The sequence below is a fragment of the Pseudophryne corroboree genome, chromosome 2, assembly GCF_028390025.1.
Source record: "Pseudophryne corroboree isolate aPseCor3 chromosome 2, aPseCor3.hap2, whole genome shotgun sequence".
Taxonomy (NCBI): domain Eukaryota; kingdom Metazoa; phylum Chordata; class Amphibia; order Anura; family Myobatrachidae; genus Pseudophryne; species Pseudophryne corroboree.
Window position 1 is genome coordinate 398,102,066 of NC_086445.1, and position 13,392 is coordinate 398,115,457.

General features: G+C 46.7%; 1 protein-coding gene across 4 annotated transcripts in view; it reads right to left on the minus strand.

Annotated features, from left to right (window-relative positions):
• The window catches only part of AFF3 (ALF transcription elongation factor 3), a 771,336-nt gene that overhangs the window by 13,364 nt on the left and 744,580 nt on the right, over nucleotides 1-13,392 (minus strand). For all 4 annotated transcript variants that reach the window (XM_063953377.1, XM_063953378.1, XM_063953379.1 and 1 more), the window contains one exon: nucleotides 8,251-8,300. In XM_063953377.1, coding sequence (XP_063809447.1) covers nucleotides 8,251-8,300 — 50 coding nt within the window. The remainder of the gene's footprint in view (nucleotides 1-8,250; nucleotides 8,301-13,392) is intronic.

Genomic DNA, 13,392 nt, shown 5'->3' on the forward strand with positions numbered 1-13,392 from the left:
GGGGCTGAGATGTACCGGAACCTGGGAGGTTGTATCAGACCCCTGGACATGTAAGTAACATGAATAATAACTGCCCGAAGGCGTGACCACGACAACTTGGATAAAAGTCAATGATGTTTGTTATGACAACTCCGCAACACAGCAGCAGTAAAAGAAAACGTAAAAAGTCAGCAAAGAATAAATACAGTTCCTGGGTACTACAGGATGGCAGGAGCCACAGGGCACTGGTAGTGTGAGATAGTTCTTATGATCTTCTAGATGGAAAGTCCTTACCAGGCCCGACTGTAGCAATGGAGATAACCCAGGATTGTGCCAGCTGGTGTTCCAGGAAAAGCTGGGTTGCTGAAGATAAAACAGCTGCTGTGGATACTGGCTGGAACCAGACTGTTGTTAGCACGGAGTGGATACTGGCTGGAACCAGTTAAATAATAAATGAACTTGGGAGCGATGAAATATGAACTGAAATGTAGAACTTGAGAGCGGAGAAATAATAATACCGGTGGAGAGTGGTAAAGTGTAGAAAGGACACCGGCCCTTTAAGGGAAGCTGTACTCTGCTGGAAGCTGAGCTGGAAGCAGGTAATGTTGTAGCTGGAAACAGATGAATCCACAATGGATTGGAGAGTCAGGCTACACCGCAGGTGGAATGCTGGTGCGGGTCTCTATGGTGGAAGTCTTGAGACAGGAGCTGGAACCTGGAAGACAATCACAGGAGAGAGACAAACAGGAACTAGGTTTGACAACCAAAGCACTGACGCCTTCCTTGCTCAGGCACAGTGTATTTATACCTGCAGCAAGGAAGGGATTGGCTAGGCAATTATGCAGATTATCAATACTGAGAACAGATTGGTGGAAATGATCAGCTGACAGAATCCAAGATGGCTGCGCCCATGCAGACACTTGGAGGGAAGTTTGGTTTGTAATCCATGTGGTAATGAAAACAGTAATGGCGGCGCCGGCCACCGGAGACAGGAGGCGCCAGGCTGACAGATGCACATCCAACCACGCGGACACAGCGGAGGCCGCGGCTGACGTAATCGCCACTCAGACACTCTGCATGCAGAAGTTCAGGGACGGCGGCGGAGGCCGCGGGAGACGCCATGCCAGGTGTAATATGGCGTTTACTGTGACAGCGTCCCAGAGTGACAGGAGAGGATACAGGAATGTACACATCAGGATAACAGATGGGATCCGGTCCTGGAGCGCTGAGCCAGCCTTAGGAGGCATCTGATGGGTAAGAAATGGCGTCCAGATACCCGGATCGTGACAGCATCTTCCTAAGGTGGCTCTAAGTTCCATCTTAATGAAGAGATCGTAGTTCCGTCTTTTCAGGGACCGTACTTCTCTGTGGGAGATGCATCATTGGACGTAGTTTGTGTGTTAAGGATCTACGTGGATTGTACCAGTGCCTCTACGGATTTCACAAGAGAGGATGGCCTGCCAATAAGCAAACACTGGCAAGATGGCTTCAGATGACAATATCAGAAGCATACTCCTAAGCTGATCTCCCGATTCCGGATAATGTCTCTGCTCACTCTACTTGTAAGGTAGGTCCTTCCTGGGCAGCTTATCGAGGTGCCTCAGCTGAACAGATCTGTAAGGCAGCCATATGGTCATCCATTAACACATTCATTAGACATTATACTTTTGACACATTTGCCTCTCAGGACGCTGCATTTGGGCGGAAGATTCTCCTGTTTGATCAGGGGCGTCCCCTCCCTTAGTACGGCTTTGGGATGTCCCAAGGTAGATCCTGTGGATCCCTGTGGACCCTGAAGGAGAAATCAGTGGTTATGTTAGACTTACCTAGATAACCCTGTTTCTCTGAAGTCCACAGTGTCCACAGGGATCCCACCCTGAAGCACCTGATTTGAGAATCTGTATACCTACTAATGTCTTCCTATCCTTGGGTGTGGAAGTGTGTGTATGTTTCTCGCCTGAATAGGTCTCCCTCTCGTGTAAACTGCTCCTGCCTTGAGCTTTAGTATTAACTGAATTGCCTGAGCCGGGGAGCAGGGATATAGAGGGCAGGCCCAGTGCATTCTGGGAGTCTGAAGAGCTTGACTGTTTGGTGCCCAATCCACTGCCGCTCCATCACATCCCAAGGTAGCTCCTGTGGACTTCAGAGAAACAGGGTTATCTAGGTAAGTCTACCATAACCACTGATTTTTGCAGCAAAGTGTGTATAGGGTCTGCACAGCATACTTTATGGTGCATGGCTACTTTCTATGTGGAGACGCTACGACAAACTCAGAAGTGCATCTATTACCCCTTTCCACTAAAGTCGTGGGTCTGACCCAGGATTTGGAACACAGTTCCAAGCCGGGTCAGACCTGAGACCTGACCCCTTTTCAACTGCTGTGCGATCCGGGAATTTTCCTGGGCGGCACCGTTTACACTGCACACAGGTGCAGTGTCTTCTGCCCGGGGCTTGGAGATGACGTCATCTCCAAGCACCAGGAAAACCGGCACCCTTTAGGCCACGCCCCCAATTGGAAGCTGCCCACCGTCATGCTGGGGGCAAGCCTAGCACTCCGGAAGCTGCTGGGCTGCCCCCAGCCTGGCTCCAACACACAATTTGTGATTTGTAGCGCTCAACCTATATGAGTATGTAAATGATGATGCTGTGAAACCATGTAAAATTTCAAAAGTTATTTGATTTTATTACTAGAGAAAACAAATGCATAATTGGTGTGCATGCATTGCGAAATATCAATTAAAATTGATCTGTTGAGGAAATGTCCTGGGTAGTGATGTAATTATTGTTGGGGATGGTAAAATGCTGGAGCAAAGTTCTGGGGTGCACAACCAGATTGGTATCTCTGTAATCTTGGTGGTGTACAGTATCCAGTTAATTCTAAGAAAAAAACTACAAGAAAAAAAGTTTTTTTGTTTTGTTTTGAATGGAAAAAAAATAGAAATAAAAATATATATTATTTAGAAAAAATATCCGTAAAGGAAAAAGGTGGGTCTGTTTAGCTGTAACCCAGCTGGTTCCAAATGGTAATATGGAGTGAAAGTCACTTATAGAGTAGTCAGCGGCGTCCCGCTGACTATTTGCTCGAGCTAATGATGGTACCGGCTTACGGTGATTGCGGTGTTTCCCCGGGGTTCAAGGTGCGCCTGGTGCGGGGAGGGTGAGGGGACAGGGAGCACCGGACTGACCAGGCCTCGTGGGAAGGGATTCCCCCCTCTGTCCTGGTTCAGACAGTGATGGGAGATCCGGCCACCACAGGGACTGATCTGGCGGCGATTGGCTAGTGTGGGCTTGTTAAGAGCCGTCACTGCCCACCGTCCGCCGGGACCGGAGCTACTTGAATCACCTGTCTCTCCCCCCTCCTCCGCTAATTCGTCTCGAATAACACCCCACCGGCTTACCTCTTCTCCTTCGGGTCTCTCTCCGTCACTGCTGGCTTCTTCCGGGTAGGGGAGTCACGTGACCCCCGCTCGGCTGGTCTCACAAGAGTTCCACGGCCCGTATTTCTTGTCGGTGTCGGTGTGAGTTTAGTATTAGATGCCCAACACGTTTCAACCCTCTAGGGGTCTTCTTCCAGGGATTCGTGGCTCCAACACACACCTTTCCCGGCCAGCGCTGCTGTCTGCATAGCAGGACAGACAGCAGCACTGACAGCATGTGCTGTTCCCCCGAACCTCCTGACCGCCCGCAGTACACTGCAGTCAGGGAGGTATAGGCTCCAGACAAGCTGTAAACATGTCCCGGGTCGGATGAATTCGACTCTGGTTTTTTTTTTGAGGGAGCCGTTTCCACTACCAAAAACTCGGGTCGATGCGCGCACTTGTGCAATAACCCGGGTTTTTTTATCTAGTGGAAAAGAGGTATAGGTGTGCGGGGAGGTGCATTCTGTAAAAGTGTAGACATCTCATGAAAAGTTCAACCTCCAACCACTTTAGTTCCACCATTTCATTAAGTACAACTACTTTACAGTTTTTTTTGCAGAACATTACCACATTTGGCCTCATTTATGTCTTATATGTATCATTAGAGTAATAGAACATCAGAACTTCTTTATTACAGTGTCAATGCCAAGCTTTGTTTTACAGTGGGCAAAATGAAGCTTCTCTGTGCAGCTTGGAGTACGACATGAATATCATTAAAAGTCCAGGATCTTATCTGACCTTCGCCACACCCTATCATCCCCAAAATGCATCCCTTTAATCTTACACCACTAAATCGCTCTGCAAAATGAAATCTTATTTTTTCATTGCTCTGTCAAACAATACAATACAATTTACTGGTGCTCCTTCTTCCTCTAATATCTCCCATTAGCCATTGAAAACTTCTACTCCTCTGCAAATGTCCTCAATCCCAATGCACTATGGCGGGAATCTTGGTAGAACTGGAAAAATCATGATGCATGGCACTACCAGAGAGATGACTATTTTGTGCTTTTGAAATGAACACTAGGGGTGCCGACAGCTCTGTCGGGCCCCGGTAATAAGAGGGAGTGTGGCCAGCGGAGAAGATGTTGCTAGACCCCGCTCCTTTTATAATATTAAAAAAGGTGTGTGTGTGTGGGGTGGGGGTGGGGTGGGGGGGGGGGGGGCAATGTCAGAACCAGTAGGCGGTGGGCAATCTGGCATGATCACTCCCCTTCTCGACATCACACAGAGAGAGAGGACTGACTGCTGCTTCTCTCCAACACACAGCAGAGTGTGCCATGTGCTGGGCTGGAAAGATAGGCTGCTGCAGCAGCAGTAGTCAGTCCTCTCTCCCTGTCCGACACGCAGCTGTTAGCAACGGGGGAGGGCAGCGGGACCTGGGCCCTTCCAACGGTACCTATCATATGGGTCAAAACTTAGTTGCCAACTATTATTTATAGGCAGTCTAGCAAGTAGTGGGTGAGTAGTGTGGGTTGTTCATTATTTATGAAGCTGAGGGCTGCAGGTTCAGCACTGCATACAATGATGGGGTACATGCTTCAGTATATCAACAGATGTACTACATGTTCAGTAATGGCTCCTATACATCAGCGGCCCCATTTACCTGATTCACCAGCATCGCTGATCCACTGACTAGATCCGCCAAACGGCGGCCATTGATGATCATCAATCCGTCGGGGAAATAAAACATGTTAAAAATTCCGGATTTGCTGATACCGACCGTTTTTGTAAACATGTTTAATATTCCTGTCGGGGGATTGGCAAATAGCAGCAATATGTCGCTGACGTCACGCCATAACTACAGTAGGTGTGTGTGGAGTGTGCTACCGTACATATTTCTGAAGGGTAGGGGACGCTGTTGGCGGCACTGGTCAATTATCTGTTTTAATTACTTCCACTTGCAGCTTCCCCCTTTTGGAAGCGCAGCATCTCCTGACCGCCCCTGTCTCCTACATTCATGACCTTAACTTGAGAGCTCTTTGTTATTCAGTCGCACTGTCCTTTACTACATTTCAAGACGCTGACATACCCGGAATTTAAACCCATTGCCTGTGGCAACACCATCAGACAACCTATTCATTGATAGAATTCTAAGCTAGAGAATTCTATCTAGTTGAAGTTTACCTTGTTCTTGTACTGTGAGCATAGGAGTTTCTATAATGGGTGCAGTGTGTGCGGACCCCTAGGTCTGTGCGGGCACACACCAAACACACTGCACTAATATAGTATACTTACCCCTCTGGCATTATGCCAGCGTCTACTAGCTGCTGGAGAGGAGGGGGCCCGCTACGGAGGCTGCACGCAGGTCCCCCACTGACTGCGAGAAATGATCAGCATTTCAGCTGAGCACATCTATGTAGTGTATGGATGCAGGAGATTGGATGTTTATAGATCTGATCAATTGCAATGCTGATTATTATTTTTACAAAGTACAAATAGCTTCACATAGATCTTAAAGTTTTTATGCCGGCTCAAATAGCTGAACGAGTGTTTGACTGGAATGCACCAGGCTATGGGTTTAAATCCTTGGTATGGCAGGATATTGAAATATGTTATTTAATAAAGAGTATTGTAACTGACTAACAATGACGGGATTCCGACTGTCAGCATAGCGGCAGCGGCATTCCGTGTGCCGGAATCCCAGCAACGAGTCTGCAAGTTTCTTTGTGGGCTTGCTGCGCTCGCCGCGCTTCGGACCCAGTGGCGAGCCACAGGTTATATTCCCAATTGGTTGGTAGCACTGACCCACCAACCGTGTGGGAATTACGGGCTTCTGGGAACTGCTGTAATTTTGACTGCATCCCATATACGTATATATGCTTTTATGTATCCTGATGACAATCGCAATAGATTGAAACGTTGATAAACACAGGTTCTGTGTTTTTCTTATTTTGGAGTCCCGAGTGCTGCACCTTTGCCATATATCTATATATTTGTGGAAAGGGGAATATTAGTATGGGCTTTCTCTCAAATTTGCATTGCCCCTTCTCCATTTCCCCATGAGGCATGCGCCTTATCAGGGTCATCTTTACATATGGGCTCAATGGGCAGTTTCCCAAGGGCCCCAGGAGTGTAATGCTGATAGCTGAGGGTCCCATTTTTCCAGGGGTTCCTGAATTTTGAAAATCGGCCCTGGAGAACCAGAGATATCCGACTTCAAAGCAGTGGTCCCCATCCGAGCCTGTTAATTGCTCATTCCAGCCAGATATCACTGGTTCTATTTGAATTTTAGAGGAACTTCCAAAAGCTGCGCCTCTCCCCTTTCGGTGGACACTGGCAGCTTGTCTCTACTATGCCCAGAACCAGAGATATCAGCAGCAGCTGGTCCCTGCTCCAGCTCCACACGCCTGGTATGCACTTTTATATTTTCAGCTGTGAATTGCTATGGCCCCTGAACTCTGATCCCCAAGTCCCCAGTACCTCCTGAAAGGTGGGACTCTCTAGTGTTTTATCCCATTGAAAGCTAAGAAATCTATTTTCAGGAACTGGAGATATCTGCAGTCAAGCAAGCTGCCATCACACCAAAAAAATTATGAATATTAAGCCCACTCCACTATCTGCCTCTCCCTTGCAATTTTCTCTCTCGGACAGGGCACAGCAAAATCTAGTTAAGGCTCTGGCTGATGTTTAGGGGCAATAACTCAGGATAATTCCTGCTTTCCCATAGCTTGTTAGCCTTATCAGGGTCATCAAGTCAGAATGTGTCACATTTATGCATTGAGGTTTAGAGGACTGGGTGCAGTACAGGATTTTTGTCTTCAGCGTCAAAACACCTTTTCCCAGCATTAACAGGTCCTTTCTTAGACAGACAGCTGTAGTTCCCAACATGAGCACATACACACAACTATGTAGTGCCAATGATAAATGAAAATGGTTTGCTCATAATAATATATAACAGCGGTAACAGTAATTGATTCTGCTGGACCAGAACCTTCCTGTTTCTATTTATAGCACAGAGTAATAGAATTTATATAAAACTAGGTAGTCTCATTCCAATTTGGGTCCATTGTGGCAGGAAAATGGCATATGTTATTTTGTACTAATATTGATACTTATAAGGAAAAGACAGTGATAAAGCCATAGGATATACCAGGGGGATCCGGTCTGAAGATCGACAGTATCTAGGTCGACAATGTTTAGGTCGACCACTATAGGTCGACAGTCAATAGGTCGACATGGATGGAAGGTCGACAGGGTTTCTAGGTCGACATGTGCTAGGTCGACAGGTCTAAAGGTCGACATGAGTTTTTCAATTTTTTTTTCTTTTTTTGAATTTTTTCATACTTAACGATCCACGTGGACTACGATTGGAACGGTAAAGTGTGCCGAGCGAAGCGAAGGCACCATGCGAGGGGACGCGGTGCACTAATTTGGGATCCCGGTCACTCTATGAAGAAAACGACACCAAAAAAACAAAACAAAAACCTCATGTCGACCTTTAGACCTGTCGACCTAGCACATGTCGACCTAGAAACCCTGTCGACCTTCCATCCATGTCGATCTAGTGACTGTCGACCTATAGTGGTCGACCTAAACATTGTCGACCTAGATACTGTCGAATTGATGAACCACACCCATACCAGGATCTGTAACCACATTCTGCACTCATTAGGAATGCCCAATGTATTGGGTAAACTGCATACTCCTGTCTCCAATACATCCCAGTTTCCACCAGCTGGCTTCCTGCCTATTGCATACTGCTCTATTTTCTGAAGAAATTCAAATTACAGTAATTGGGCATTCACTAGGACAGATTACATAATTATCAAATTATGTTCCTAATGTATTACTTTGCCTCAAATGTGATTTGCAATAACAGTGAGATTTTTCATGCCACACAGTCACTTACTTTCCATTTGCATTCCAGGGCGATGGTACTCTGGGCGTTTTAGAGGTATTCTGGAAAGGGAAAAGTTAGTGTTACCATGATACTATAGATTGGCTGTGATATAATGATTTGTTAAAGTAAAAAAAAAAAAACATATCAAAGTAAATAAGGCAAAGACTGTAATCAGAATATGGAACACAAGTGCAGATTTACCAAACAAAGTAAATTCTTGTTGTCACTTGTTACAAATGATAAATGGCACTCAGGCCAATCACCTGCTAACTGTAATTATTAAACACATGACAGCTAGGAGCTGATTGGCTGGAGCACCATTTATCATTTGTAACGAGTGATCACAAGAATATCACTCGTTGTTAAATCTGTCCCTCGGTCTGTTTGCTCCTATCCTGGTGATCAGTGCGCTGCACACAAACCTCACATACAGTACAGGTGATTACATGGACTTACTAGACTAGCAATTTTCAGATATGTCAGATTTCGAAAGCAATTTAATCACTAATGAATAACGTGCTTTGAAAGGAAGCAGCTTTTACTGAGCGCATAGATCACTTTGTACATCAGGGCCTGCCTTAATAAAATGGATTTCTATGGAAGAGCTTTTGGCACGAGTGCATTTTACATATTTCCAAAAAGCATTTAAAAAATGTTTCCAGCGACTAAGCTACTCATGTTTTTTGTTTAAAATTCATTGCTATCTAAAATGCCCAACGAGGAAGAACAATATATACTGTAGTACCAAAATAATAAGAAAAGTAATATACACTGTAATTCTTTTAGTATGTTTACATGTCTATGAATGGCAGATGATGCATTTCACATACTGTAAGAAACAAGGCCATCCACCATAAAGGCCATTAATGTTACGTTCTTAGTGCTCAGAATAACAAAGGTATTGAGTGGCAGTCCAGAGCACAAGAACGTGATGCTGAAATAATGGCAAGGTGTAATTATAACCCCTAGCAACCTAACTCCGTTGTTTCACCCGCGTGGTCCGTCTATGCCTGCGAGACTATGTGTTCTTGGGCCCACGGCAGCCACGTTTGAAGGGCGGATTAGGTCTGCCCAACTCTGATGCCCCCCGGTCTTAGCATGAGACAAGGCATAAACGGAGACGGGATGATAACAAGGGGACCTCTAACTAAACACAAGACAGAGCTAGGGGCTACTACTGAACTACAAAATAACAGTATGTGCGGCACGGCCGCCAAAGGAAAAGGAAACCAAAGTATACCATCCAAACCCTACACGGCACCGCCGTATACCAGGAAGGATAGCTAAAGCGGAACACCTCCGTGAAAATACAAAGAAACCAGAAATAAAAGGAATTCCGCGGCCAAGGCCGCAAGGCGCGGCTGAAGGCCGCTACTCACAACACCGGGAATACCCGAAAGCGAACCGGAGTCTTCAGATCTCAAATGCAGGTGACCACCGACCGGAAGGTAGGGAGAAGTACGAGGATTGGCTTCCGATACCAGGAGTCAGGACCACCGGAGCAAGACGACTGGAGTACGAAACACCGGACAGGGAATATTCTCCAGAGCTGGAACAGCAAACAGGAAGCTATCACCGGCATCTGTGTAATGCGCTGAGACAGCATATAAAAGGGAGCCCTCCAATGGTTGTGGAGAATCTAATTAGTGATGTTGTGCAGCTGCCCTGCTGCACGACCACGGTAAGGCAGGTGAAACAAATCCTAACATGGCAACGGGGAATGCGTTGCCAGGGACCCGGCGGCTCAGCACGCACGGCGTCCTAGCATTGCTAGGTGCCGTGCGGGGAGGACAGGGAGGCGCGGCGGCCGTGACCGTCACCCGGCAACGGTCGTGGCGCCGGCCAGCCGCTGCGCCTAACAGTACCCTTCCTTGAGGAGGGGTTAAAGAACCCCTAGATCCGGGTTTCTGAGGAAATTCCTGAAAGTATAATATCTTACATTTAGGGGCATGTAAATCCTTGTCCAGGACCCAAGACCTTTCCTCCGGGCCATACTCTTTCCAATGAACCAAAAAATAGAGCCGGCCACGAGAAAACTTAGAATCTAAGACTTTCTCCACAAGGAACTCTTGTTGACCCTCAACATCCACCGGAGGTCTACCCTGGGAAGTCTTCCGAGGGAATCTCCTGAAAAAAATATATTGCTTCAAAAGAGAACAGTGGAAAGTGTTTCCAATTTTAAGTGATTTAGGCAACCGCAGCCGAAAAGCCACTGGATTGACTTTCTTGACAATAAGAAATGGTCCAATAAATCTGGGTCCCAATCTAGCCGAGGGTTGTCGGAGCTTGATGTTGCGGTTTGACAACCACACCTTATCCCCCACCTTAAATGTGCACGGGCGTCGAAACCTATCAAAAAAAAAATTCTCTCGGAAAGCAGCCTTCTTAAGGGCAAGGTGTACCTTTCTCCAAATAACTCTGAGACGGGAAGTTAAGGTCAACCAAGAGGCAGGACAATGAGGAGTAAAGGAATTGGCTCTAGGATGAAAGCCCAGGACCGAAAAGAATAGAGATTCCTTGGTGGAAGAGTGGCAAGAGTTATTATAGGCAAATTCGGCCAGAGGAAGAAAATCTGACCAATCATTCTGAAGTTTGGCAGAATAAAGACGTAGATATTGTTTTAGTGACTGATTAACACGTTCAGTCTGTCCGTTAGACTGTGGATGGTATCCAGATGTCAAAGAGAGTTTCATGTTTAATGAGGCACAAAAACGTTTCCAGAAACGGGCAATGAATTGTGGTCCCCGGTCAGAGACAATATCCACGGGTAAACCATGAAGTCTGAAGACATCGCGGAGAAACAGAACTGCCAAAACTTGAGCGGAGGGTAATCGGGGAAGAGCAATGAAGTGGGCCATTTTACTAAAACGGTCTACCACTACTCAAATGACCCGGAATCTGGATGAAAGAGGAAGATCCACCACGAAATCCATGGAAATGTGTGACCACGGCCTGAGAGGAATAGCAAGAGGAATGAGTTGTCCGACCGGCAACGATTGAGATATCTTGTGCTGAGCACACACCTGACAGGAAAGGACAAATTCCCTAACGTCCTTGGAGAGATTAGGCCACCACACCGAGCGAGAGATTAACTCCAAGGTTTTAGCAATACCCGGATGACCAGAAACCTTACTATCATGAAACTCAGCAAGGACAGTGCCTCTTAAGAACTCAGGGACGAAGAGACGACCAGCAGTAACACTGGGAGCCTACTGCTGAAGCTGGACCAGCTGTATGAATAAATCCTGTGTGAGGCCAGCCCGGATGACGGACGATGAGACAATGGGGGTTGTGGCCGGGTAGTTACTGTGAGCAGGAAGAAAACAACGTGACAGGGCATCGGCTTTGGTATTCTTAGAACCGGGCCTGAAGGTGATGATGAACTTGAATTGAGTAAAAAACAGCGCCCAACGTGCCTGCCAAGCATTTCACCGTTTAGCTGATTCAATATACTGTAGATTCTTGTGGTCAGTGAATACAGTAATGGTATGCTTCGCTCCTTCAAGCCAGTGCCTCCACTCCTCGAAAGCCCATTTACTGCCAGCAACTCTCGATTACCAACATCATAGTTGGATTCTGCGGAGGAGAATTTCCTGGACATGAAGGCACACGGGTGTAATCCCAGAGACTCCGGGTCTTCCTGAGAAAGGATGGCTCCCACTCCAACCTCTAAGGCATCCACCTCAAAAATAAAGGGAAGATCTGGGTTAGGGTGTCTGAGTACTGGAGCTGAGACAAAGGCCTGTTTTAGGGCCAGAAAGGCAGACTTAGCTTGAGGTGACCAATTGGAAGGATTCGCTCCTTTTTTAGTCAACGCCACAATAAGAGCAACTAAATCAGAAAAGGCATGAATGAAACGCCTATAATAATTCGCAAAACCTAAGAACCGCTGGATTGCCTTTAAGTTAGTGGGTTGTGTCCAAGTTAGGATTGCCTGGAGTTTCTTTGGTTCCATGTAAAACCCCTTAGGAGAAATCATATACCCCAAAAAGGACACCTCCGTGATATGGAAATTAAATTTCTCCAATTTGGCGTACAAATGATTCTCCCGTAATTTCTGAAGTACTAGTCGCACATGGACCACATGTTGTTCGGAAGATTCAGAATAAATCAAAATGTCGTCTAAATAAACGACCACAAACTTTCCTAGAAAGTCGCGGAGGACATCGTTAATAAGATCCTGAAACACAGCAGGAGCATTAGACAAACCAAATGGCATTACAAGATATTCGTAATGTCCTGACTGTGTACTGAAAGCAGTCTTCCACTCATCCCCAGATCTTATTCGGATGAGGTTGTAAGCCCCTCTGAGATTGATTTTGGAGAAAATAACGGCAGTACGGAGCTGATCAAACAGTACCGAAATCAGCGGCAAGGGGTAGGCGTTTTTAACAGATATCTTATTCAAAGCCCGATAATCAATACACGGTCTAAGCGATCCGTCTTTTCTCTTACGTCCTAGAGGATGCTGGGGACTCCGTAAGGACCATGGGGTATAGACGGGCTCCGCAGGAAACATGGGCACTATAAAGAACTTTAGAATGGGTGTGCACTGGCTCCTCCCTCTATGCCCCTCCTCCAGACCTCAGTTAGATCCTGTGCCCAGAGGAGACTGGGTGCATTGCAGGGGAGCTCTCCTGAGTTTCTCTATAAAAAAAAAAAAAAAAAAAGAATTTTGTTAGGTTTTTTATTTTTAGGGAGCACTGCTGGCAACAGGCTCCCTGCGCCGTGGGACTGAGGAGAGAGAAGCAGACCTACTTAAGTGATAGGCTCTGCTTCTTAGGCTACTGGACACCATTAGCTCCATAGGGATCGGAACGCAGGTCTCACCCTAGCCGTTCGTCCCAGAGCCGCGCCGCCGTCCTCCTTGCAGAGCCGGAAGATAGAAGCCAGGTGAGTATAAGAAGAAAGAAGACTTCAAAGGCGGCAGAAGACTTCTGATCTTCACTGAGGTAATGCACAGCGGTAATGCTGCGCGCCATTGCTCCCACACACACACACACACACACACTACAGGCACGGATGGGTGCAGGGCGCAGGGGGGGGGGGGCGCCCTGAGCAGCAATAAACCTCTTGGCTGGTAATAGTAAGTATATATTCTGCAGAGGCATTAAAATATACGAACCCCCGCCAGTTTTTTGTATTTTTGAG